Source organism: Epinephelus moara, chromosome 8 (assembly GCF_006386435.1).
Source record: "Epinephelus moara isolate mb chromosome 8, YSFRI_EMoa_1.0, whole genome shotgun sequence".
In the NCBI taxonomy this organism is placed as follows: domain Eukaryota; kingdom Metazoa; phylum Chordata; class Actinopteri; order Perciformes; family Serranidae; genus Epinephelus; species Epinephelus moara.
The window spans coordinates 14,970,491-14,997,480 of record NC_065513.1 but is presented as its reverse complement, the minus strand read 5'-3'; the positions used below and the strand labels follow the sequence as shown (position 1 = coordinate 14,997,480).

Below are 26,990 nucleotides of genomic sequence, written 5' to 3'. Positions count from 1 at the left end.
TCACTGGTGTAGGAGGAAAGTGTAACTGAACAGTTTACCTCAGAGCCGGTAAAGACTTTGAAAGGTAGTAATATTGATCGTGCTGTGCCAGTGTATATATACCACCAGTGTGTGGCCAAGTGACGTTGCCACGTAAGCTCCATGTTCTGAGAAGAGCCATTGCTGCTTTGCCTTGAATGGCCTATTCCCCTCCTGCACACCCTTCACTATTAATACCTTGTTTATTCATCTGATTAACTTAAGTCATTTGGCTGCAGAGTGACACTTGAGCTTTAGAGTAATCTAAACATGTAGTACTTTAACCCATGAAATATCTTGACCCATTTAGATTAGTATGGCAGCTATTTGGAGAAACCTGCAGAAATTATTAAAACATTTTAATATAGTTTTATGAGTTAGAGCAGTTGACTGATATCTTTTACACAACTCTGCATCTGTGTGCATGTTTTAATGAAAATGTTTCTTAGTGAATTTTGATAAGGAAGCAGTGGATGCTATGCCTTTATACAGTACAAGGCATACTGCCTGCCCTTTAAAGTCTATTAGGTTATAAGGCTCTTACTTGCTGTAATGCCATGTTGCGTCTACAATGTCTAGACGGTAAACCCAGAAATACCCTGGTCAGACGGAAATGTCAAAGTCAATATACCGTTAAATCAAAACCACCGCTCCTGCCTATCGGCTGCATTTGGTGGAGGAGTTGTAGTTAGTGAAGAACCCAGGATTCAGCTTACAGATGACAAGCATGAGGCAAAATATGACATTAATTTTTACTATGACCACTTTTTATGTAGAAACAATCAATATTTACATACTGGTGATGAAAGTATATGATGACAATCTGAGAAACAAAATGCAGAAATGGGGTAAAAGAGAACAATATACAACCAACTAGAGTCACCACATCAATCACAATTTTAAGCCTCAGCTGGCACCTTGTGTGTGATGTTCTTGTACAATTCCGCCTGAAGGTTTAAAACTTTCCCACAAAATAACTCATGCATAAAAAAACACATACTGAAACTGTCACGTATGGTGATCACAAAGTACAAACAAGGTTTCTTTTTTTGTTTTTTAAATCAAATACAAGAAACATGACACAACCAACTGATGCTGTGAGGTTCCTGTTACTGAATGTCTTATTGAGAAACACACAGATATGTTTCTCAATTTCTCCATGGCTGTTAGCTCTCGACACATAACACAGGCCATCATCCTTTTTAAAACACCACAAAGACAGGTCTCAAATTTTTTTGGACAATTTCCTAGTGTTATTTCAAGTAAAGATGTGATTGAATAAGACTAAACCAGTGACGGGTGTCTACAAAGCAAATGGAAGAAAGTAAGACACAGCACAGACAACTAAATAATAAATAATAAGGTCCGTTTGATATTTTGTATGAAAGAAATGTCTAAAATAATCTTCTCAGTGTATTTCTGCATTTTGATGAATCAGGGAAATAAAATCATACACACCACAAGCATATCAAAATTTAAATCAAAAAGATGCTTTACAAAGCTCCATCCAGGATCTAACCGAGAGCAATACAACTGCTGACAATCTGCCGACAGCCCAGCCTCAATAATTGGCACTGATCAGGCTGTGGCTGTTTCATATTACTTGTGATGAGCCACATTGAGCACTCCTTGCAGTTTAGTTTGCTTTACATGTAAGAACCAAATCCTAAAAGCCATTTACATGCAAATCACTAACAACTTCAGTGGTGAAAGTAAGAATCATCTCCTAATTTTCTGCCACCACTAAAGAAAGCTTTCATGCACCCAAGCACTGTCAGTCAAGAAGTTTGTGCACTAACCGCGCACGCTGTGTTCATTATGGAGAGTATTTGCGAAGAGATCCATTTGATAAAGAGTGGGGTTGCTCATCAAGCCAATAGCCGTGCTGAGAGAGAAGCGAGTGTTAACAAGGCCAGTCTGGCGGCATTAGGGCGTGTAGGCAGGTGGTGGCTGAAACTGATTGGCAATGTCATAATCAGCAGGAAAAGTTTCACTGCTATCCTCCATCTCCGACAGCAGCTCTAAAGCCTGCTCCTCCTCCTCAGTGGGGTAGTGGCGCAGCAGGTTCGCAGCTGTGGCGAGGATAGAGGCTCCACCTGCTCCTGCCACCAGGTAGAAGCTGATGGCAAAAGTGACGTATATGAGAGAGCCGTGGTATTTTTTGTGTTGCTGCTGCAGGGACAAGATGAGCTCCGAGGCCCAGTAGCAGAAGCCTATGACTGTGGCACACTGCAACACTGATGAGAGACAAAGAAAACAAGATCACAGACTGTTTTTTCTAAAAAATGAACAGACCTGAAAAAAAACCTCCAGTGTGACAGATTAATAATACCTGTGAGGATGTGTGCAAATGCATATCTGCGTGTGATCTTTAGCGCAGGGTGCTTTGGTCCAAACACATCCAAGAGGAAAGCAGTCAGACTGCACAGAATGCCCAGGAAACAGAAGGCAGCGATCACCCTCAGCAGCAAGATGGTCTGCGGGTTAACACAGTAATCTGGAGGACACACGGACATCACAAAGCATTACAAGTGAGCTACAACTGATCTCTGCTGCAGGTTTTAATGTGCTTGTGCTGGTCCTCACCGTCCAGAAGCTTGGGGTCAATGTAGCCCAGGACATCTGCCACCCCCAGCTCCTGTCTCGGACAGGTGCCTCCATGAACCCGGAGCCAGGCCGGTTCTGCAAGAGCCGTGCATAGAGCTGTGATGGACAGAGCTCCGGGCAGAGCCGAAACCAGGCTCCGCTCCGGCTGCTTGGGCAGGGAGGTGCCTCCTCTCCTCCTCCGGCCTCCAGGGACAGTAGAACCCGGTGGGGCATACATGGTCATCCAAACTCCCTACACACCGTTGTACTGTTGGTTTCCTTTTACGGTCAGTATTTGTGGCTAAACGATCCGTTGGTGAGGTCAGCCAACTGACTGGCCAATATAAAAACTCTCGTTAGCCGGTAAAGCTAACGTTACCTTTGCGATGAACGGATGACAGCGGTCCTGGGGCTTTGTTCACTGTGGTATCTAAAGTTTCCAACGACGTTAGTCCTTAAAACTATTTGCTGGATATAAACAGGATGAAGGTTTGACTGACGGGCAGACAATAGACAGATGGCCTTGGGGCCTGTTAGCTCTGTTGTTAGCGTGTGAAGCTCGGTCCCAGCTAACGTCAAATGTCGTCAACTGTCATAAGAAATAAACTTAAAAATAAACAAACCAGATTAACAATAACCTATTAACTAATGTAGCAAACAGTTGTGGTGAAAAAATGACCATCTATTCGATACAGAAAACAAAGACAAAACAAAACAAAAGGCAGCTTCCGCTGGCTTCCTGTAAAAATATTAACTTCCTTGTTACACTATTCTTCTTCGTGGTTCTAATAGACTGCAGTTTATACGCCAGTGGTGATCAGTGCTCCCACACACTGGTGACACAACTCAACAACTGCAGTTAATATTATATGTGCCATTATCAACGTTAGATTTGTATTGCGATTATGTGATAGCATTGTAAGATGGTTAAAATAAATGATTTGTCCGATATGAAAAAATAAAACCCCTTTTAGTAATTTCAGACTGAGTAATGATCTATAATCCATATCATCATATGTGCAAATCATCTGTATTTTATATTAAATTGTGCTCTATTAATCATACATGTATATATTATGTGGTAAGTGATGTTTAATCTATATGTACATTGCGATGTGTGGGCCTGTTTATGACAGAGCCTGTTAGCATTGTATCAGTAAACTTTGTCTTGTCAGTAGGCTAAAAAAACAACAAAAACCATTATGTTTACATGGTGACCTTATGAAATCATCTCACCTTGGCTATGTAACGTTTTATCCAATCAGTATGAGATCAGGTTTAGTCTTTCTGTTAAATGGGGCCTATATTAACATATTTTTGGTGTTCTGCAGTAATGTCCCTGAAATAATTATATAGAATATAAACGTGAAGTGATTTATCATCTATCTTCATATTGTCAGCTGCTGCTGCTGCACATTACCTTTATACAAAAGCTTTTTTTTTTTTTTTTTAACAGTGTGTGGGCAAAACTTGGCTCATGAAGATTAATGTGTTAATATGTTAACAAACTTCTTCATACCTGTGGGGCACCTTACACCTGCTTTTCATTTTCTTTTTTCTGCAGAAAAAAAATATCTATATCTATCTATCTATAGATAGATAGATAGATAGATAGATAGATAGATAGATATTGGTGAAACAAAATGATATATTTTCCATCCAAAGCCATCCGTATGCCTTGTGTTTTAGGTCTGATTTAGCAGCTGTCACAAAGTCACACAATTAGACACTTAGAGAAGACACACAAAGCTGCTCCCCAAAAACTGTGCATATTGTATAAAGACAAACAAATGTTTATTTCACAATACAGCCACATACAGTACAGTAGGAGCAGGTATTGCAAAAAAGGTTATGTATTTTGGTCCTGTAGTTTGTCTGATGTTTATTAGGATATCTATCAAAAATAAAATAAAATACAGCAAAGTTATCAAAAGTTGGGCCATGGACCAATAAAGGTATGGTATGACCTACAGGGGGTAAACAAATTGAGTGTGAGCACTTCTTTCTTTCTTTCTTTCTTTCTTTCTTTCTTTCTTTCTTTATTTATTTCTTTATTTATGCATTTATTATTTATATGACAGACTGGTGTAATTATTTAGGTGTAAAAAATTAAAAAATAATCGAATAATAAAATTAAAAAAAACTTTGGGACAAGACTTTGATCATTTTGTGATTCAATTCTAATTAACAATTATACAACAATCTACAATGATTGTTTTTCCCCCCAATGTTTAACTCTGAATGCGATAATTACCCATGCAGTGAATTTTATGTTCATGATATATTTACATCACAAGTAAAAAGGAAAATCCAGTCCAGTTGACAGACTGGAAAACAAAGTCCACTTGTGTTACAGACCTACAGCAGAAGGTGGCGGTATTGCGCCTAATACGCTGGTTGCCAACCGCCATTAAAACCCAAGAAGAAGACAAAAAGCGAAGCCCCATGATGCATTGCATCAAGCGATAAGCAAAGATGGCGGCATTTCCGACACGGTAGTTTCTGCAAACAACTGTACATTGTTCTTTAGTGCAAATATATATCTTTTTTCTAAATATTATTTCTATTGACCAAATAACTCTCGTTTAGGGCAGCAGCACTGGTTGTTATCGCGGGTTGTTACAGAGTAGTGGTCGTGGTGTTAGTCAGCTGGTTTATCTCGCGACAGTTAGCTGTCAGTGATTACAGGACAGGAGACGGGAGTGACAGCAGTTTGCAAACTTTAATATTTAGACCAGCTCAGACATGAAGGACGCTTTGTCCCTGGTCCAGAGACTGAGTGCACACCCGGACTCCCGGTGCTGGTTCGTCAGCTGGAACCCGACCGGGACGCTGCTGGCTTCATGCGGCGGCGACAAGGCCGTCCGGATATGGGGACAAGAAGGTGAGCTATCGGCAAAATGCAGTATTTGACAGTTAACCTACAAGACACGTACACACCTACATGATACTTGTATCTCATTGAACCCAGTATCTGCTGATTAAACCAATAGACAAATAACACAATAGAAAATAAAAACAAGGAAAACTTGAGGACAAAAACTCACCTCTCATCACAGGAAGTAACTGTTAAGGTTTATATAATCGCTTCAGATATTATTGAAGTCATGGAGAGTTGCCTCTTAATGACCCAGTTTGCCATTAAGCCCTAATAAAAGTTAAATAAAGGGGATGCTTTATGTTCCAGTCATCCCTATGTTTAATTAAAGTAGTGCAAAACACTTTCAACCAGAGCAAGTGACTCTGAAACATTTGAGTGGGCTCTAGTCCTTTTTCTGGGACATCACAATTTGTTACTTAGGGGATTGTCATCAAAGCACATCTTAATGTTTGGGTCTGCAAATTGTCATTGGTACAGGTAGGCATGTTCATATGAATAAAATCCTCTGTCACAGTATATGCAATCATATATCATGATATTTTATCATTTTTGTAAATTCAGGAGAGCAGTGGTGTCACAATACTGAGATTATTAACTTTGAATCAATACCTTGAAAAAATATCCATATTTGATACCATTTGCGATACCACAGGAAAAATTGACATTGAGGGCATTAAATTAAAAATACAACAAAGCTTTAACATGACAACGACTTTTCTTGATCAGTAGCAGACAACAGCAGAACAACTGTTGTAAACATTAACACTAAGGGAGTGAGACCGTGGAGTTGTACTGCTGTTGATGGTATCGATACAGTGGAAAATGAGTATTGAAACAGTTTTAAATATTCAGCACTGAAAAAACAATTTTATATTTCTGACAACACTACAACAGACACTATTTGTTAGATCAAATAATCAGACAGGAGTGCCTTATACAGCTAATGAAATACTTGAAAAACCAAGGCACTTCATTATATTGAAGCACAGATCCTGTAAATCCATATTACCATCAGTCTTGCTCAATGATTTTTAGCAGCCTCAGTATAAACACTATAATTTTTTGTATTAGGTGACTCTTGGGTGTGCAAGACTGTGCTTCAGGATGGACACCAGCGCACAGTGAGGAAAGTGGCCTGGTCTCCCTGTGGGAATTATATGGCCTCTGCCAGCTTTGATGCAACCACATGCATCTGGAAAAAGAAGGAAAATGATTTTGAGGTGAGCTGAGATGCATAATCTTCACTTTGAGTATGTTGTTCCCTCTGTGTATTTTACCCACAGTCTCACTTTGTCTTTTAGAGTATCACTGTGCTGGAGGGACATGAAAATGAGGTCAAGTGTGTGGCTTGGGCACCTTCGGGGAATCTGCTGGCAACGTGTAGCCGAGACAAGAGTGTGTGGGTGTGGGAAGGTTTGTGTCACTACCTCAGATGCATCGCATGAATCCAGTTCATAGCAGGAAATGAGCAAACCTACCGATCTGCACCTCTCTGATCTTTGTGTTATTAACCCACAGTGGATGAAGAAGACGAGTACGAGTGTGTTACTGTCGTTAACTCTCACACACAAGACGTCAAGCATGTTGTGTGGCACCCGACCCAGGAGGTAAGATACCCTCTGCCTTGTGCACCTGAATTATTTCTCACTGTGTTATCTTACTATGTATTTACCATGTGTTCTTACAGCTCCTCGCTTCCGCCAGCTACGACAACAACATCTGTATTTACAAGGAAGACGATGATGACTGGGAGTGCCGGGACACCTTGAAAGGTCACACATCCACAGTCTGGAGTTTGGCTTTTGATGCAGCTGGACAGAGGCTGGCCTCCTGCAGCGACGACCGTACTGTGAAGATTTGGAAGCAGACTCCAAATGAAAGTGGACAGGGTGAGCTGTTATTGGTGGACAGCATTAGTCTCCTTATAGATTAAGTCATTCATTAAAAAAAGGTCCCATAAATAAAATGTTTTATCCAGTGAAATAATTTCATCTCAATTTAATTATTGACAACAATTTTCAAAAGCAAAGCACTTCAGCGGGCAAAGATCATGGTTAACTCTTTAAGACTAATAAGGTGAGAAGCTCATTTTATATCAGTCACATACTTGAATTGTTTAATATGGCATCTTTTTGTCCATTTTAACAATCCTCTAATAATATCCCACAGTTTCCAAATTGTGCACGTTTGTTGTCTGCTTCCACATAAGCAGATATTTACATCACAGCAACAGAGCAAATGTTTTTTTTAGCAGTGAAAGAGCTGCTGCAGGCCTGCAGTACAAATGTCAGCCTTATGTTGCTTTATATGACTAAAATATTTTATGTTTTAATTGTTAATAATTCAATTGACCAAGTTTATACAACTCTAAACTTTAATGCACCTTTTTGTCAACGCTCATAAAAAATATATGAAAAAAATGTAGGTAAGTGGACAGAAGCTGGTGGAATATTTTATCTCTAACTTTTTATTTCGGCTTTGCTTTATAACAGGGGACTTATCGTGGAAGTGTGTCTGTACTCTGTCTGGGTACCATGGACGAACAATTTATGATATTGACTGGTAAGACCCATCTCATTTTCATATATTGTACTCCATGCCCAGTTTGCTGGTTCATTAAGGTTATCTCATCACTGTGTGACCTCACCACACTTTTCTCTTTCACGTCATGGAATACTTTATATTCTTTTGTCAATGTTATAGGACAGTGGTTCCCAACTGGTCCAGCCACGGGGTCCAGATTTCTCTGTAGTCATTAGTTCAAGGTCCACACAGTACAATATATTCACCTTCATACTTGTGTTGGGACATGTCGTTGAGCTAGTTTGCTCTCTCTCTCAAGTAGCTGTCCATAAGTCACTCTACAGCGGGAAACTGCACTTCAAAGTAAAAGCTCTGTGCCAGAGATTGACCGTACTTGAAAATAAAGTGTGTTTTTTACAAACTTGACACGTTTGCGAGTCATTTGCGGTCCATTCAGAATAGGGAGAGGGTAAATTGACATACGTAGGTAAAAACATGTCAGCTACACTGTGTGTGTGTGTGTGTGTGTGTGTGTGCGTGTGCAAGAAAGAATCACTTGAAACCAGTTGGATATGATGTAATTCTCACATGTCAAATGCTTATCGATTTTTACAGGTCTGTATGCACCAGAATTTGTCATCATGTTCTATCAAACTGAGAACCATAATGTTTATCTGTGTTCAGGTGTCGGCAGACTGGCGCCCTGGCAACTGCTTGTGGTGACGATGCAGTACGAGTGTTTAAGGAAGATGAGACGGCTGATCCGGACCAGCCGGTGTTCTCACTGGCTGCTCAGGTGACCAAAGCCCACAGCCAGGATGTCAACTGTGTCTCCTGGAACCCTAAAGAGGCAGGGCTCCTGGCTGCCTGCAGCGATGACGGAGAGATCACCATCTGGAGGTTCCAAGAGGAAGACTGATCGCTGATCATCATAAGTGACCTTTTACTGAACAGAAACAGTTATTGCAAGCTACCCTGGGAACTGTGGTCCTGAGGTCACCACATTTAATATTGTTGATTCAGCTTTTACAGCTTACGACAGTCTGACAGGATTTAACTTGATATTACAGTGTACGAACATGTCACCTTTCATGTTGTTTCTAAACTGATCAGAATGCTTTAGCGCATCTTTTGCTTTGTGAGTCTAAATATTTCTGTGTAACAGCTTAATTAGGAATTTATTGATTTTTATATGAATAAATAAATAAATATTAAAAACAATATAAAAACAATTCTGTGGCTTTATTTCAAAAAAATATTCCAGACAGCACATCATACTAAAAACATTTAGAATACGATTTCATAACAAAATGATTTAAGTCCCAAAATATAAGTGGACAGTTCTCCCTGTGTTTACAGACCCAATCACTAACTCCAAAGTACAGACCAACTTAAGTGTATTTTTTCAATCTGTAGTCACATTTCAAATTTCAGTCAGACCTAAAAACTGACAGTAGATCGATTCGTACAAAGTTTTAGATTTAACACACTCAGAACACAGACTGGGTCTACAGTGGAGAGAGTTTACCATGTATCTGTAATACATGCTTGATTATATCAACTCTAAACACATCATGTACACTATATTTCTGGACTGATTCAGGTGATTAAAGTAGCAATCCATAAGATTTCAGTCCTGGCTGATTTGGCGACACCTGTAGTTACTTGTAGTGAACAGCAAAAACTACAAGTCACAGAGTTTTAGGGGCAGCAGAACAAACAGTAGTCAGGCAATAACTGGCCTTTATCCATCATTCTGTGAGCAACTGTGATCTGATATTATGCTACACACTGCATGAGTCGGTGGAAAGCAGGACACAGTGAAAAGGGTTGGCTACTTCACTATGTTGGAGGTGTGCAGCAGCAGCTCTTCATCTAACAGCTCACAGTGGCTGCTCCTGACTCTTCAAACTGTCAAAAGATGCCGACAATGACAACTGCTTTGTTTTAAAGATTCATTTCTGATGAACTATAGCAGTAAGTGCTAATGTCACTGACAAACACATTGAATTTTCTGTGACTACTTCACATTAAAAGTCAACTCTTGTTCGCCAGTTGAATGCTTTTAATGTGAAGCAGCAGCAGTAGGAAATGTTTGGTTTGCATTAGCAGTAACGTCATACCGCATTTTTCCAAGGGAATATCACCCTTGACACCCAGTTCCTAATTTGCTAATATATAAATATTGCAAAACTTTGGTCAGTGGGCCACAGGCTCAGTCACCATTGTGTTACGTCATTCAGCAATAGACAGTGACTTTAAACATTTTAATGAAAATCCTCGAGGTTACAACTTTAAAATGAGACACAACTGTACTGTATACAAAGACTTATTTTCACGAGGGCAGAGATGATAGTGACATGCTCACAAAGGGGCTGTGAAACAGGCTGAATATCTACAATTAAAAAACAAAAAACACCTACTGATCCCTCTCGATGTCAAACACAATAATGCAGGCTACAATTATCATGTTACAGCTTAGTCTGAGTCACTGTCTCCGTCGCTGTCAGCCTCCTTCACATCTGCACTGAACTTGTACTCCTGGTCACAGCCCATGTATGCGTCACTCATGAAGTACAGGGTGTAGTTGTGAACGCCCATCGCTGGTGCAACAAAGTCCAGCTTAACCTGCAGAGGGAGGACATGACATAAACAAAATGAGGCTCCTGTTTCAAATTAAATTTTGGTCACACAATACATGCAGTTAGCGACTCTTACTGACCTTTGCTTTCTGCTGCAGTGTCAGCCTCTTGATAGAGATCAGGCTGTTAGACTTGGGGTCTCCGATCACCACCCACCAGCCCTCCTCACGTTTCTGTCAAAATGAAAATTATTTATCAGGGTGTCTACGGGTATCAGACACTTAAATGTAATGCTTTTTAAAACCTTTTAAAGATGATTTTTAAATTCAAGACTGATAGAGCTAGGTTTTATGTAGGAATATGGTTATTAAAGTGAGTCAGGTTAATCTACATTTTGCCAAGAGGTAAATCCAAATATAAAGCAAGGCAGTTTTAGGCTCAGTGGCAGGTTTAAAGATTTCTAACATCGGATATGTGGTATTTCATGCAGAAGAGCTTGATTAATTTTGACTGAGAGAAATTAAAAGATGGAAAAAATAATTTAGATAAAAATGTTTGTGGCAATGAAGACCTCAAATTCAAATTTAGGACTATGTAATTAATGCCTAATATTTACAACATTAAACTTAAAATACATTTTAAGGACATGCAGACACGCAGTTTATAAACAAGTCATTACATGACAAGACAAAAAATATTATAGAAACTCTTGGTCATACAAAAAACAACCATGGCATTTACCTGTGGGAAGAGAGGTGCAATGACAGGACCAGTCACCTCCTCTTCTCTCTCCAGCTGAACCTGAACCAGAACTGGACTGCCACTGTGAAGACACATGGACAAACACATTAACATTTACCAATAATAACTGGGTGATAAGAAATAGTCATCATTGTCCTTGTCATGCAGCTGTCTACCTTGTGTAATTCTTCATTTTCATTACTTAATGAAATGTATATATGCACTTATTACTGCAGACAATGCTGCTGACTGAATTCATACATACCTCTTGATATTATCCTTCTCTGCCACTTCATACGACAGCTCGATGTTGGGGTAGCGGTTACAGAAGCGAGCCACATCAGCCATCTGAGCATCAGAGAGCTGCAGCAAAGCGGTTCGGTCTTCATCCTCCATCTCCATGATGTCAAAGATACTCTCCACACCCTGAGGAAAAGAGCAGGGAATCATAGTCGGTCAATGCACGTATGATCCATGTACACGAGCACTGAAGCAAGCAATGAGAAAACGCTGGTGTACCTTATCTGTGCAGCGCTTGATGTGCTCTGAGGTGAAGAAGGGCAGCTGTTTGAGGTACGAGTCCTTGGACCACATTGCTTGGGTGACCATCTGGGCCAGCTCCATAGCTGCCAGTGCAGGACTCAGCCAGCCGTTACTGGACAGCACATCAACGCAGGCCTGGATCAGACGAACCGCCTGCAGACAAAGCACATGGGTTAAATATACACACAGGAATTCATTTCAGAAATTTGACAGTCTATTCCCACTCAGTGCCAAAATCACCATGAATCACCAACTCTGTACCTTGCTCAGGATCTCCTCTGTGTCTGACTGCAGCTCAGCGCTCAGCTGCATCCTGGAGAGGTGGGCTTGCAGTAGCAGGTTTGTCTTCACGTGGGGATCGTTGAACTTGGGGTTGTTCAGTTTGTGTGGCACTTTCTGTGCCAACTGAAACACACAAAAAATGTTGTTTTAACACAGTTTCACACTGACTTGTCAGAGAAGTGTTAAGTATTATAAACAGTCAGTTATAGCTGAGTTCTACTTGTTTACCTGTCGGAGAAGTGCATCCTCGTGATGTCTGATGGGAATGTTCTTGTACTCGGCAGCGTTGGAGATGATCTCGATTAATCCACGGATCTTTGTCTTGGCATTCAGGGACATGCTGAACAACTCTGTAGAACCCAGACAAATCAGTTACGTGTGAGTTCAACACAATTTTCATACATAAAGGATCTATGACAGACATGATAATGACATGATAGGAAGTTTTCAGCAAGTGTGATAGGACAGTTGTACAGGCACGAACCAATGGTGGTGTAGTTGATGTAGTAGTAGGCAGCGATCATGCCAAGATTGAGTGGTGCTACATCCATCTCATCCTCTATGCTGATGCACTTGGACTGCTCCAGGTCGTGTAGCGTGTGTTCCACCAGCTCCGACAGGTGGTCTGACAGGTGACGATGGGACATGCCTGACAAGGTAAACACAGAACTTGACATTTATGAGCCGTTCTCGACATCTGACCCGGTGTAAATAAAACTGCATCTATTCTCTAGTTTTAAAACAGACAGATAGAGACTCACCTTGCAGGTTGTAGTAGTTGGGGTTCTGGGTCATACGGCGGTAGAGGAATGTCCACGTCAGGTAGTCCACAGCATCCTGCTTGTTCTCCACAGTCTTGGTGACAATCTCAGCGTTGAAGTGGTCATGGAGGCAGTGGTCCAAGTGGGACTCCACTGGCAGCGGCTCGTACAGGAACTTCTTGAAGAAGTCCTATCAAGGAAAAAAAAAAAAAGAAGCTGTTGTGTTCGTTCTTACGGTCGCACAGTTAGGTCAGTTTTCAAAACTGAAAAAGACAGATACAACAGAGGTCTACCTACCTTCTTGGAGCCCTGACACATGATGACACAGCGTCCCTCATCATCTAACATGGGTCTGTTTGCCTTGCCCACCATCTGGAGGACGTCATAGATGGGATAGTCCACATATCTGAGAGAAAGAGGGAAATAGGAGGAGACTGTCACCAAAACAATACATATTATGCAAAGCACACACCTTAATCAATCTAGTGGGAGCCTTACGCATGGATTTTGCCGTTGTAGTACTGGGTGTCCATGACAATGACGAGGTGTGCGGAGATGTTGATGCCCCAGCAGAGTGAACGAGACGACACTACCACCTGAACGGCACCTGTAAAAAGGAGAAGAGCCAAAAATATTTAGTTAGTCCTGAACCTACACACACCAAGCAGAAAAGCGAGAGCAGGAGTGAGTCATACCTGAGTTGAAGAGCTGCTCCACTATCTTACGTTCCATTATAGACAGGCCCTCATGCAGGTAGCCGACGCCGTTGGCCAGAGTCTCTTTCAGAGTTGAGTCATTAATTTTGTCCAGGAATGGAGCAAGGTCTTTCTCTGTGCAATGCAAGAACCTACAAAGAGACAAACATTAATTATTTGTTCACAGTGTTGAGATGTAATGGAAACATCACCACAGGCTATTACTCATCTACAGGCGTGATCTTATTGTAGTGACTGACCTCTGAGGAACCACGTCAGCAGCGCAGAAAGTGAGGATGTCGATGGCTGTGAGGCGAGTCTGTCTGCGGGACGGGACGAACACCACAGCCGGCTTAGAGGGAGAATGCTTCATGATGGCATGGTACACCGGCTTAGCCATGGACAGCAGGCGAGTCTGAGTGTGACTCACATTGAAGCCCTAAAAAAGACCAGAAATGTTAGCAGCAAAATCAGGAACCTGACAAGACTTTATGTCTTCTTGATTGGCTGCACATTTGTGTTCACTATCCCTATTTCTGACATCTAGCACACAGTTTACAGACCTGGATGTGCAGCTCCAGAGGCACAGGTCTGACGTTGGGGTGGAAGTTGAATGTGGCTGTGGTGCTGCAGCCCAGCCAGTGGGCTACGTCTTTGGCGTTGGACAGAGACGAGCTGAGGGCCACGATGCGAATGGGACGCTCAATCTGAGAGGAGATGTACCTCATCCTGGAGCAGATGACCTCCAACACAGGCTAAAGAAAAATAAACAAGGGACATTAACATGACGCACAGTCTACAAATGACGCAAATGCAGTGTACACCTAATGAGCACGACATGAAATTGCTGCAACGCAGCCAAGAGCAGTTTTATGTTCTTACTCCATTTTCTCCTCCGATGAGATGTGCCTCATCCACAATGAACAGGCTAACGTTCTGAACATTCTTCCTCTGTTTCCAGCGACGAGACAGGATGTCCCATTTGTCGGGGGTACTGACAATGATGTCACCTTTTCCCAAGAGTTTCAGATCTGTGCTGGTTTCTCCAGTCAGCAGCACCACCTTTTTGTTCAGGATGTCCTGGAACTTCTGGTGCCAGTCGACAAACACCTGTGTGACAAAGATTGACACAATTATTTATTAAGTTAGATAGAAAAAGAAAGCAGTGGTGGCTCTGATATAAGCTCACGTCCAGCTTCAAAGTGACCTCATACCTGTTCAGCCAGTGCTTCCATTGGGGTGATGTAGACACAGCGACCTTCTGCGTTGTGCAGCAGCATCCTCAGAATAGCAAACTCTGCACAGATGGTCTTTCCACTGCCAGTGGGAGCACCCACAAACACATTATCATCACTGTTGTACACTGCGTTGAACACTGGAGGGACAGAAACAATACAACTATGTAAGCCAAGAAAACAAAGTGAAATGGACAGCAAGCCTTTGAGTACTCTTTCATCTAAATAACCAATAATAAAAACACCCAGAGGGATAAATTATGTCAGAAAGTGAAGCACAATGTGTGGTCGACTGTTTTTCTTGTTCTGTACCTTGTGTCTGAATGGGGTTGAAGAAGGGGAACTTGTTCTGGTAGAGAGCCTCAAAGGCAGAGTTCCTGAGAGCAGTGACAGGCAGTGGCTGCAGGTCCAGCAGCTCAGTAGGTGGGGGGTACTTCTCTGGTAGGATCAGGTGACGGAAGGATACTGGCAGCTGAGTCTCACAGGCTGAAAAGAAGTAGAAAAATACAAATAAATAAATAAATACTTAACATCAACAATGTGAATTCTACAACACAGATTTTTCAATCAAATTACTTACAGAGCCATCGGTCTGAGACCACACGGATAAAGTACTGTGGTGGCAGAGGCTCGAACACTGGGACAAAGAAAGTCACAAGGTGTTCGTCCTGGGCGTACTTGGCTTTGAGCAGGAAGTACTCATGATGGAGGATGACCTCACTGTCCACATCCTCAACCAGGATCCAGAAAGCCTCTGACGATCCATGAATCTAGGTGGAGAAAATGAAAGTGTTTAAAGAGGCAAAGCAACAGGGACAGCTTAAGTGCACCCCATCCTGGGTCCACATACTGACCTTGTCATCCCACTGGAAGTCAGGTGTGATGGTGAGCTCCACTTTCAGTGTTGAGCGGGTGATGGGCTGTAGATGGACAGCCAGGTCCAGTTTGGGGAACTGGTGGACGTATTTGTGGATGGTTTTCCCCATTTTTGGCATTCGGATCAGCTCACCTGAAAAATAAAAAGTATGGCTTCTAATTACTCCGAAGGCTGAGGAGGGAATTCAGTGAGAAAGTTATGGGAGCAGAAAACTCACCAATCTCATTGTGGTTGAGGTCATAGAGACGCTCAAAGGGGAAGTTCTTCTTCTCAATCTTCTTGATCACTTCCTCTGGCAGCTTCTTGAACTGTCGCAGTGGAGACATAGACTGCCACCTGTAGAGAGCAGGATGCACAACATCAGCAGTTTACCTTGGCAAACAACACACAGCATAGCAAAATAAAGAGTTATAGACTTACATTCTCTTGTCAATCATCTTACAAAGATTCATGGTCTTGTCTGTCAGCTGAGCCCAGCCTCTGTTGAGAACGATCTCAAATATGGCCCGCATTAACCTTCCAGCACTCTGTCAAAAAAAACAAAAATTAATCTCATGATAATTCATTCCAAGAACAAAAACTAACTTTGTTTTCTTAAAAAAGTTTATTTAGTTACCAAATTGAACTGTAAATTATGGGCAGTTATGTTTGGCATCAATATTTTCAACAAACCAATAGTAAAATGGAAGGAAATTTCTTTCCATCTTATCAGTCTACAGATGTAACGTTCTCACATGACAGAAATTCAAGCCCATGTACAACTTAAGAAAAACAAAATCGCAATTTTGAGAGACAAACAAAAACCTATAAGTTGACCAACACAACAATGACAGTAGGTCGTGGTGTACCTGTGTAACATAAACCATGTCAGCCATGAGAGCAAAGCCTTCCAGTTTGAGTTGAGAGATGTAGGCCTGGAGCAGGACGTTGATCTGAAATGATAAGACACAAAACACAGGATGAGCTTTTTATTGGGATTTAATTCTGTTTATATAAACAGGAAAAAAATGAAAATAAACTAGCACCTAACAAGCACACCAGAAAAACAGAAACACCAAGCCATAACCATCATTTAATTAATGATTTAATAATCTAATTTTACACAATCTGTCTTTGTCAGTTACGTGTGTGGAGTATATGTGGTGTCAACCACGCGCCATTTTGACAGTATAGCTAAACCATGCTGTACAGTAAACAACACAAGTAAATAAGTTGTAAATCCCTTAAAGTCCTCTGACATTTCACAAACTGCTGGGTGCAGGATTTGTTTACACTTCAGCCTAGGCTGAGAATGTGTTACTGGCATCCTGTATTTCTTTCATATCATATAAAAACTAGTGCCTAAAGGGATTTCTATTAGTACCATTTCATTGCTAAATTCTGCTTCATGTTTTACTTAGTAGAACTCTGATTTATTAAATCAGCAGATATAAGGCAGTCGATCTTTATCTGGTAAACATCATGTTCATTCACTTTACATGGAGCTAAAATTTATACCAAATTATGTAAAAGCATGAGCTTAGGTAAAAGGTATAATGATTGAATCCTACATAACTTTTTCCATATAATTACTTCAGCATCCTGAAGTTATTTACCACAATATGCTTTAACATAAAAGTGAATATAGAGAAAATGCAGAATGTCTCAATAATGGTGATTAAACCAACAATAAATCTCTATTATAGCCAGTTTTACATCATGTGTCAAAGACTGGCAGCTGACTATGGTGGCATATCATATGCACAAGCCTTCACTTTGACTGGAAGAATGATAACTTGTCTGGAGATGGGTGTGAAAAGATTGCATCATTAGGGCTAGTAATGCCTCTAATTTCATTGCTGGCAATTTAATGTTATTCTTATGGTTATGAACGCTACCTTTGCACTGGGCTCCTCAATGCTTTCCTTCACAGGAATGGGGACTCTTTCCAGCAGCTTCTGAAGCTCCAGCTTCTCCTCCTGAGAGACACAGCAACATTTTGGTATTTAAATTCAGCATGATAAATGACGTTTTGTTGGGGGTTAGAACTGAACAATCATGACTGTCTGGAGACAACCATACCTCTCTCACGGTGATGTTCCTGAACTCTGACGACAGTGAAAAGACTCTGAAGAGCTCAATCTCACTGAGAGTGGGCTTCAGCAGCTGGTTGTACGTTTGAATGGAGTCATGAGTGATGTAGAAGTGACTGGCAATGCGTCCCAGGTCTGTAACCTTCAGGAAGAGAGGCAAAGAAGTCAATTATTTCAAGTCTAAAGTCAAACTCATCACTAATTTAAAAGCACTGGCATTAAAAAAATGTAATTAACAGAATATAATTTATAATTGTTAGATGTTTATACCTGGAAGCTGCCGGTCCTCTTGTCATACTTGACAAGGCTGTTCTTGTCCAGAACATTGGCTGCTGTGTGCACTAGGTCCATCCTGCGTCTCTCCAGCAGGGGGTCTGAACTGCGGTCATCATGGGAGACACCATACAGGGTGGGGTTGCGGAGCATGCGCACATACAGGTAGGTGTAACCGAGCCAGTTCACAGCATCCTGACACAACAAAAATATTAGAAATTACAGAAATTGTAAAAAGAAAAATGGAATCATTGATTAGCTCCCTATGTATCTGATGATGTGTCTTCACATGCCACCAACCTTGACAGTCTGCACATTGCCCAGCACTATCTCAGCATTGAGCATGTCAGGCAGCTTGCCCACCATCTGGCTCTCAATGGGCAGCTGCTGGTTGAGCAGGGACAGATAGTACTGCAGCTCTCCGTGGGACGTGATCAGGATTCCCTCTCCCTTGGTGTCATACTGAGGACGACCAGCTCGACCAAGCATCTGAAATAAGACATAATTTATTGTGTTACTATTTTCCGTAAGAGGGTAAAAGAACTCTTTCCTGCAGTTCAGCATCCAGCCAGCACAGACTCACCTGCAAAATGTCCAGGGCTCCGAGTTCAGTCCATCTGCCTTTCTCTGGGCTGTACACCTGAGTGCCTTTGATGATGACGGTGTGTGCCGGCAGGTTGACACCCCAAGCCAGAGTAGCTGTGGACACCAAAACCTGGATGTGTCTATCGGCAAACAGATCCTCTACCAGTGTACGGTCCACTCTGGTCATACCAGCATGATGGATTGCAAAGCCATAAGGCAGCAAATCCTTCAGCTCGAGGTTCTAGATAAGAAAGTTCAGGTGTCAGCCTAACAAGGTTCAGATTGAGTGCTACAGAACTTTAAAATCAGTCATCTATCTTTTTTGTTGTGGTGAAGTTTCAGCTTAATTAGCTCACCTTGCACTGTTCTGCCTCAGTTCTCAGCACCTCAGTGGATGCTGAACCCTCTCTGAGGAAAAGACCCAGAGTGTCCTTCTCCAAACACATGTCTCTTATGGCCCTGGCAGTTTTTCCCGTCTCCTTCCTGGAGTGGACAAACACCAGCACCTGATGGAGACAAGTGAGTATCAGGACTCTCTTCAAATCTGGTTACAGTTATGGTTACATTGTTAATCAGTACTAGTTTGTGCATGCATGTAATTATAGTTACTGTGGCTCAAAGTTTCTTAATTGTAGGAATTTGGTCACTGAATTCAGTCACTTGAGAAAAACAAGTCAGAGGACTCACTTGGTTCTTTCCGGCATGCTCCATTATCTTTTCATAGACAATCTCGTTCATGATCTGGAAACGTTTGATGGCCTTTTTCTCTGTGATGCCGACATAGGTCTGCTCCAGGGGCACAGGGCGGAAACTACAGAGAAGAAATGCAGTTATCAGAGATGAATATGCAAAAAATCCAAACAAGAAAACACATCTGGCTGTCACTGGGAGTGTTCTCTAAACACATTAAATCAGAACATGATTACTTATGACAGGGGTGGGCAATATAATTAAAATCTTCAATCATTGTATATGTAATTTTCTATGATAGTAACAGTATGTCTGCCCAAATTAAGTTACCTTGCGAGGCAGCTGTATTCACAAGATCACAAGATATCACTAGAATCCTGCCTCAAAAAGCTCCTGCAGTATCATATAACTTTTTTGTCATTTGACTTCCTCCACACGACATACCTGTTGTCGAAGTAGAAGAGTCCCTTGGCAGGATCTACGCGCAGGCAGGTAGCCACATCCTCGTAGTTGGGCAGTGTGGCACTGAGGCCCAGCAGACGCACATCCTCCTGCGTCAGCTCCACGTTGCGGATGGTCCTTGCCACCAAAGATTCCAACACGGGTCCGCGGTCATCGTGCAGCAGGTGGATTTCATCCTGCACAAAAACATTTATTTTGTTTCTCATTAGAGTTTCACATCAAATCATCAGCCGGACGTGCTATAACACAGTAGATTAGTTTTATGACAGAATCCCTTCATCAACATTTTCACAGCACTTACAATGATAATGAGCCGCACTAGCTGGGTGTAGGTACGCTCTCCGCCTTTACGGGTGATAATGTCCCATTTCTCAGGGGTGCAGACGATGATTTGCGTGGCGTTAATCTCCTCTTTACAGAGCTGGTGATCTCCTGTCAGCTCAGACACTGTGATGCCATAACTTGCCAAGCGCTAGTAAAAGGAAGGAAGTATTTGATCAGTAAAACCTCACAGCCACAGATATGAATTGATTTGATTTGATGTATACAAATTACTACAGGACAAAGATGGGGCTCACCTTACTGAAACTTCCCACCATCTCCTGTACCAGTGAACGCATGGGTGCAATGTAGATGATTTTGAAGTCGTCCACATTGATGGTTCCATCCAGGTTTATGTGTTTTCCAATTTCTCTCAGCATTGCCATCAGAGCAACATTGGTTTTACCAGCTCCCTGTGTGCACAAAAGAGAACCAGATTATCAGAGAAAATTCACATAAAGAAAAGCTGTCACATAGCTTTTTGCTTCAGCAAAGTTTGCTTACCGTGGGCGCACACACTAGCAGGTTCTCATCTGTTTCCAAGGTTGTTTTGAAGAGCTTGCTCTGGATGCGATTGAGGGTTTTGAACCCTTCAAATCCAGCCTGGGCATACTTAGGCAACTTCTCAATGGCAACAAGCACCTGATGAAGCAATTACATGCAGAATGAAGGACATGATCACATCTACACACTACTTATCAGCTTATCATTGATATTTTTGCGTTAGTTGCTGCATGACAAATTTTCCATAATGTGACATAAAACCAACAAACCTCATCATCAGCGAAGGGCTTGGGTTTAAGGGCAGGCACATGGACTTCTTCATAACCTTTGCGCTGTTTGCGAAATGAGCCATCTGGCAGCTGGCAACGCTTGTTGGCCATGAAATGGCTCCCCTGGGTGAAGGCCAGGTCATCAAGGTCTAGCAACTGTCGAGGGGCCACTGACTGTGGGATAAGAAGAATAAAAAAGTCAACGTGTCAACTTTAGTGTTGCATACCAATGGCAGTGTTTCTGATGACATTATCCTACGCCAGTGTGGTAGTCTTGAGTTAGTTAGTTAGTGAAAAATACCATGGGTAGCTTGCATGATTGCAGTTGATATGTGAACAGTATTTACCTCTCCATGGTCAATATCCATCGCTTCCATGTCATCAACACGAGACTTCCTCACCCTCTCTCTGCGAGATCGCTCCTCCTAACAACACAAAAACCCTGTAAATAACAACTAAAACATACTTTGATGCAATTTTTGGAAATACTTTTATGGGCAAGAGGTCTTACCCGAATAATATCCTCCTTCTCTGTCTCTTGCAGCTGGTAGAGAATCTTTGACAGTTCCTGATCAGACTCCATCTTTCCTATTATCCGCTCCTTTTCTGCCTCACTCTGAGCGCTTGCCAGCATGGTACAATACTGAACTGTGTGTCAGAAGACAGAAAGTGATTAATACCTTCAAAAAGCACAAGATCCAAGATTCTGAAAAACACCATCCTACACTAATGACTTACTCATGCGGCGATGTTGACGGAGGATTTTGATGAAATCGAAGGTGTTGAAGCCCAGCAGCAACACCAGCTGGTTCTCACATTCCCTGTCATCACTGGCAGTCTGTGGAATACAGATGGCGATGAATGAGTGAGCCTGAAAAATATAAACGTATATGTGCTACACAAAAAACTCACAACAGACAAGGTGTCAGACATACCTTGAGGATTTCTAAGACTTCATCAGCTTTCTTTTGGGAGACGATGGCATCGTCATAAAAACGACTGAGCTGACGCTGGAGCCAGAAGGCGTCGATGTCTCGAGGATGTAGATCTTTTTTCTTCACTGTCATCACATCGCCTGTCGCACCAAGCTAAATGAAGAGTCACTTATTAACTTGCTGTGTAAATATAAACAGGTTTTTACTCAGTATTAATATTAATTCAGATGTCGCACTTACATTGGCTGAAAGAGCGCAGCCTACACCGGCCTCCTCTCCTTCGCTGTCTTCATCTGGGTGTTCATCTCGTACCTCTCCAAACGGGTCTTCATCCCCTTCCTACATAACACGGAAAATTGGTGACATAATCTGCTTTAACCCACAATTTGCAGCTACATATCAGGGACAGCTTAAGAGTTGTGATTTTAACGGAATAAGCAGAAAGTCCTCACCTCCTCATCAGATTCAAACTGGACATTCACACCGTATGTTTCATCAATGTTGTCATCTGTTAAGAAAAGATATAGTCCACAATCACAGAAGTATTCTCATGGACATCTGAAACGTGACCTGACATACATCATTACCTTGCTAATTATATATAGAACATAGTTATATATGGTGTACTCACCCATATTCTGTAAGTCCTTGTCCCCTCCGTAATCAGAAATCTTCTTGCCCAAATTAACCAACACATGGTAGCGGGTGTCATCAGCAGGCCCAAGAAGCTGCTCTACTTCACGCCGCCTTTCCTTATCCCTCATTTTATCATTCTTCAACACTGCTAATACTTCATCAGCCGCTCCACACAGAATATCACGTGGCTGCAAAAAGATATAATAACCAGATCACTAAAAGCTTCAGGTGCTGGTTGCTGATAGAAAATACAAGCTCACATGTAAACAAAACAAGTGTTTTTCAATTTCCTGACCTGATCTCCTAAAGCAGCATGGATGAAGCTCAGCAACACTTCATATGTCTCTCTGGTTTCTTTGGTTTTAGGCTTGTAGACGATGCCCACCATTTCATCAATGCCTTCTGACAGAAGGGTATAGCCCTTCATTTTGTTGATGTCGTGCCTGTCCTCATCTCTTTTCCGCCTCCTGTATGGACAGAACAAGAGAAAATGAAACTGATTAAGATGAAGATTCTACATTAAATGCTTCAGACATTCGAGCCAAATACTTTCCAAAACATAGCACAGGTGTTAGCTTTTCATACCTGCCAGGCAATTTTATTACGGGATGAGAAACACTTTGCTGAGCCTTAAAATGCACATCTGTTCAACCTTATTATTGTTTTTTATAAGTTATGTTTTCACTGAGTGCAAATGAAACGGCATATTTTTCTTGAAATGTTTCCTGCATCTTAAATGATCATGAATTAGTGAGAATTTCCATCATTGTGACTATTTGATATTGGCTGGCAAATGATTACTGACCTCTGTTTTGCAATTAAAGTTTGGATTGGTTTATCTGAACTATTCTTTTTCAAAATATATTAACGAATGTTTACTTTCTGAATTGAATTTTCAACAAGCAATGCATTTAGAAATCAAGTTAAAATTATAAATGTCAGCTTCAAAAAACACAGAGACCCCTAAGATTTCTCAAAACAATCATGACTTAACAGCTATATTAACATGTTTTGACAATGTAAAAGTTAAAACTCAGTGCTAAATATTTACTGTGATTGATTGCCAAATAACATCAGTTACATTCTCTGGCTCTAAAAATTGATTCTGATTCCCAAGACATGAAATGAAATCCAGGAACATGTAAAATAACACTTCCAGTCCATAAACTGTAGTACATGGCGGGGATACAATGTCTAAGTAGACTAAGTGGTATGCAAACATCGGTTGCTTTAACTTGACAAAGAAAATAAAACGTATTGTTGACAGTACTGACTTGTCTCGTCTCTCCTCCAGCTTCTGGGGTTTGGTCCTCTGAGCCTTATCACCCATCTTCGTCCCTTCCAGCTTTCCCACCAGGGACAGGACCTCTCCGGTGGGTTCATCTCTCCGTGTGCGATCGATCAGAGAGCGATCAGCTTGTAACACCAAGTTGGAGTTCTAACAATTCAATATAAAGACAAGGTGATCAGCCAGGACACCAGTCTGCACAGCTCCGGCTAAGCTAACTGCTAGTTAGCAGAGTGGCTAACTAAACACGAACTAATCTGAATTAAAAACATGTATGCTAGCTGACTAGCTCGATACGGTAAGAGCATATTAAACGATACCAATATGAATGTGTTGGTGTTAATATGTTTATACGTTCGTCTATAAGCACAGTCTGTACTCACCGCTTTGTACTCGTACTGCAGGCTACGGGCAGTAACATCCGCCATGGTGCAAGTTTTTCACTTTTAGCTTTTACCGCACTTTTCCTCAACATAAACCAACCCGCTGCTCAAAACTTCCACAGAGTCGGCTCCACTCTGTCTTTTATGGAGACGCTGGGAACATCGGTGTAGGGTTTAGATCTGTAGCATGAGGTTGCTTTCAAAATGTCCGAGTTTCATACAAATGCGTCTCTCATACGTTACAAAAGCTAGCAGAGCTAACACGAGCACACAACAAGCCGCTGCTGGTTTCCGGTTCCGGTGTCAAAGGTTACACCTTATACACAGAGCAAAAGTAAGTAACGCCCCCTGCAGGCTGTCTTTATCTCATCATAATTTCAGTTTCTAGATTACTTATATCCATAATCGAGTATTTGCAGAATACAAAATTAACATGTCTTTTAAAGAACAAGGCTGATTTAATTAATTACTGATTAAAACTGTCTCCTAAAGTCTATTCATTATGTGCATGTAGACTCATGAAAGCAACAATTCAGTGTTTCGGGCTTTATCAGAAGGAAAAATCACTCAGTCTTTGGCTTATCTTTTTTTAATACTTGGATAAACCCATCTTTCTATATTGGAAAGATACGGCTCATCACCTCCAAAATAGGCCTATTAACTATCCTTACAACGGCATTGTGAATGGTTGGTTGGTTGTCCAAGCTGCAGTTTTTGTGACACCACATTTTAAGTTCAGTATTTATCTATGACACTAATCGAAGAGACCAATAAAGTTGCTCAGATTTGACTCAGGGTTCAGTCGTAGTGAAATGTCATCCTGCATACCACAACTGTTTGTTAGCAATCTCCCAAGTTCTCATAGAGTTTTTTTTTAATAAGAACAAATATCTATTTAATAATCTGACACCGCACAAACATCCTTATAAGCAACCATACTTTATTTATCATTCATACTTGTAACCTGTTTGTGTCATTGTATATATTGTAGGCTAAATATTGGACATATTGATTGCACCTATTTGCACCTTACTGTTAACATTTTTTTATTTTATTTTGCACCTCACTGTTATCTAGTTTATATTTAATTTTATATTTGCTATATATTGCTTTTTCTACTTTGCAATGCATTCCTTGTATATTGCATGCATTGTACCTGCTCTCCTCTAACTTTGCATTGCAACTGCTGTACAGTATCCTCCATTAGGATAGATAAAGTTAATCTTATCTTGTACTTTACATACAGCACACCTGCACATGTGTCTTAGTGCTTTAATAAACCTTTAATTAATTTTTAAATTTTTGACACACTGCAGTTTTCTCTGGCAAATTTAAACCTTCTCTTATCTTTCCTAAATATAATCTGAATTAAATAAATAATTCATTCAATTTATCTTCCCTCCCTTAAAGTAGTTTTTATTGAGTGATTTTTATTTGTAAAGTGTACTGGCATATACATATATACGCTAACTCAACTTGTATGGTTCCTCAAAAAGTGAAGAAGACATCCTTCTCAATGTCTGTGTATATACTGTATATGAACATAAGTTTATATAGTAAGTGTGAGTCTTATTTTGTATTTAGATCATATGTATATAGTATAAAGTGATGTGTGTTTCACTTAAATATGCATGGGTGCTTTCTATGTGTATAGTAATGTGCTGCACTTGTACAGCTTTCACATCCAGATGGCAGCAGAGAGCGATTTGGAGTTCAGTGTATTGCTTAGGGATGCTTTGGCTTGTGTACAGGAAGAGCCAGTGATCAGACCAAAAAAGTAGTCTGATCTTTTACTTAAGTAAAAGTAGCAACGCCACAGTATAAGAAAACAACAACACACAAATAAAAGTCATTCTGCATTCAAAATCTTAAAAGTACAAAAGTATTAGCATCTAAAATATACTTCAAGTACCAAAAGTAAAAGTACTGATTATGCAGGATGGTGCATTTCAGAATAATATATGTCAGATCACTGGATTACAGTTATTAATGCATTAATGTGTAAGAGTCACTAATGTTGCAGCTTGTAAAGGTGGGGTTTATCCTGTCTCGGCTTAATCTGTAATAATACATGATAATTTATTAGTTGATTTATATTTCGTATGAATAATCTGCAGAGTAACTAGTAGTTAATGTTGTCAGATAAACTTTGTGGAGTAAAAAGTACCACACTGACTTCCTAAATGTAGAGGAGAAGAAGTACAAAGGAGCATAAAAGGAAAATACTTAAGCAAAGTACAAGATCCTCAACATCTGCGTAACATAAGTACAGAATCTGATTAAATGTAGGCTAGTTACATACCGTCTACCACTCCATACCACCACCAGCAGTTAATGGATGACACACTATCCTGAGTCACAGCTGACCCTATATACTGTATGTATAAGTGCCTACTGTGTGAGTGTTCATTATGCATGGAGGTGGAAGTGATAAAGCAAGTGTATGTTCATGTTTTTTTGGCTCACATTCCATCATATGTAGTATGAAACGTAGTGAAGACAGAATGTAGGAACAATGTGATGAAACTGAGACAGGAACACATGAAACAAGTAGAGGAGGAAGATGCAGTTAATGTGGGTGTGACCATTTCCTTAAGAAAGAGAAGTGTGTTCATGTTTGTATTTACTGTCCGTGGCCTCGTATAACTTCCATCCCCTTTTGCACATCTGGCAGCAACATCTGTCATCTTCTAACAGTCAGAATCTCTGATGTTTTACATGTACTGAGCCAGCCTTATGACCTCAGTCACACCCAATGACAGAGGGAGAGAGGGTGACACAGATAAATGGGCTGCACACATCAGTGAAACAAATTGTAGGTTAGATTGTGTGTGTGTGGGGGTGGGTG

The 26,990-nt window shown here is 41.0% G+C and overlaps 3 protein-coding genes across 3 annotated transcripts; 1 reads left to right on the top strand and 2 right to left on the bottom strand.

The window, feature by feature from the left end:
* Positions 1-756: 756 nt before the first annotated feature.
* tmem127 (transmembrane protein 127) lies at positions 757-3,393 on the bottom strand. Its single transcript, XM_050051782.1, has 3 exons — positions 2,605-3,393; positions 2,351-2,515; positions 757-2,255 (listed from the first exon to the last, which is right to left on the bottom strand). The coding sequence occupies exons 1-3, from the start codon at positions 2,846-2,848 to the stop codon at positions 1,945-1,947; spliced, it is 720 nt and encodes a 239-aa protein (XP_049907739.1). The 5' UTR covers positions 2,849-3,393; the 3' UTR covers positions 757-1,944.
* Positions 3,394-5,045: 1,652 nt separating this feature from the next.
* ciao1 (cytosolic iron-sulfur assembly component 1) lies at positions 5,046-9,240 on the top strand. The gene is made up of 7 exons (XM_050050202.1): positions 5,046-5,488; positions 6,557-6,705; positions 6,787-6,898; positions 7,004-7,092; positions 7,173-7,374; positions 7,978-8,047; positions 8,693-9,240. The coding sequence occupies exons 1-7, from the start codon at positions 5,350-5,352 to the stop codon at positions 8,925-8,927; spliced, it is 996 nt and encodes a 331-aa protein (XP_049906159.1). The 5' UTR covers positions 5,046-5,349; the 3' UTR covers positions 8,928-9,240.
* snrnp200 (small nuclear ribonucleoprotein 200 (U5)) lies at positions 9,230-24,411 on the bottom strand. Its single transcript, XM_050050201.1, has 44 exons — positions 24,143-24,411; positions 23,746-23,909; positions 22,767-22,938; positions 22,467-22,659; positions 22,288-22,343; positions 22,076-22,174; positions 21,836-21,988; positions 21,639-21,738; positions 21,412-21,548; positions 21,248-21,325; positions 20,901-21,074; positions 20,632-20,769; positions 20,385-20,540; positions 20,108-20,278; positions 19,789-19,982; positions 19,342-19,465; positions 19,011-19,160; positions 18,653-18,895; positions 18,370-18,558; positions 18,067-18,264; positions 17,786-17,938; positions 17,602-17,682; positions 16,573-16,656; positions 16,145-16,251; positions 15,942-16,060; positions 15,702-15,856; positions 15,428-15,617; positions 15,160-15,333; positions 14,827-14,987; positions 14,495-14,722; positions 14,176-14,367; positions 13,873-14,051; positions 13,613-13,764; positions 13,416-13,524; positions 13,215-13,323; positions 12,918-13,107; positions 12,641-12,805; positions 12,385-12,506; positions 12,136-12,279; positions 11,851-12,027; positions 11,597-11,757; positions 11,332-11,413; positions 10,731-10,823; positions 9,230-10,636 (listed from the first exon to the last, which is right to left on the bottom strand). The coding sequence occupies exons 1-44, from the start codon at positions 24,185-24,187 to the stop codon at positions 10,487-10,489; spliced, it is 6,411 nt and encodes a 2,136-aa protein (XP_049906158.1). The 5' UTR covers positions 24,188-24,411; the 3' UTR covers positions 9,230-10,486.
* Between the last annotated feature and the right edge of the window lie 2,579 nt (positions 24,412-26,990).

What these genes read in the sequence shown, in the direction of transcription:
- tmem127 (XM_050051782.1), bottom strand. Translation starts at nt 2,848, where the DNA reads ATGACCATGTATGCCCCACCGGGTTCTACTGTCCCTGGAGGCCGGAGG. An exon ending in TGACCCCAAGCTTCTGGACG is followed by an intron (nt 2,516 to 2,604) that starts GTGAGGACCAGC and finishes TGTGTCCTCCAG; the next exon opens with ATTACTGTGTTAACCCGCAG. An exon ending in ATTTGCACACATCCTCACAG is followed by an intron (nt 2,256 to 2,350) that starts GTATTATTAATC and finishes GTCTCTCATCAG; the next exon opens with TGTTGCAGTGTGCCACAGTC.
- ciao1 (XM_050050202.1), top strand. Translation starts at nt 5,350, where the DNA reads ATGAAGGACGCTTTGTCCCTGGTCCAGAGACTGAGTGCACACCCGGAC. An exon ending in TCCAAATGAAAGTGGACAGG is followed by an intron (nt 7,375 to 7,977) that starts GTGAGCTGTTAT and finishes GCTTTATAACAG; the next exon opens with GGGACTTATCGTGGAAGTGT. An exon ending in ACAATTTATGATATTGACTG is followed by an intron (nt 8,048 to 8,692) that starts GTAAGACCCATC and finishes ATCTGTGTTCAG; the next exon opens with GTGTCGGCAGACTGGCGCCC.
- snrnp200 (XM_050050201.1), bottom strand. Translation starts at nt 24,187, where the DNA reads ATGGCGGATGTTACTGCCCGTAGCCTGCAGTACGAGTACAAAGCG. An exon ending in CTCTGGAGCTGCACATCCAG is followed by an intron (nt 14,052 to 14,175) that starts GTCTGTAAACTG and finishes GGTCTTTTTTAG; the next exon opens with GGCTTCAATGTGAGTCACAC. An exon ending in GAGAAGGATAATATCAAGAG is followed by an intron (nt 11,414 to 11,596) that starts GTATGTATGAAT and finishes GTGTCTTCACAG; the next exon opens with TGGCAGTCCAGTTCTGGTTC.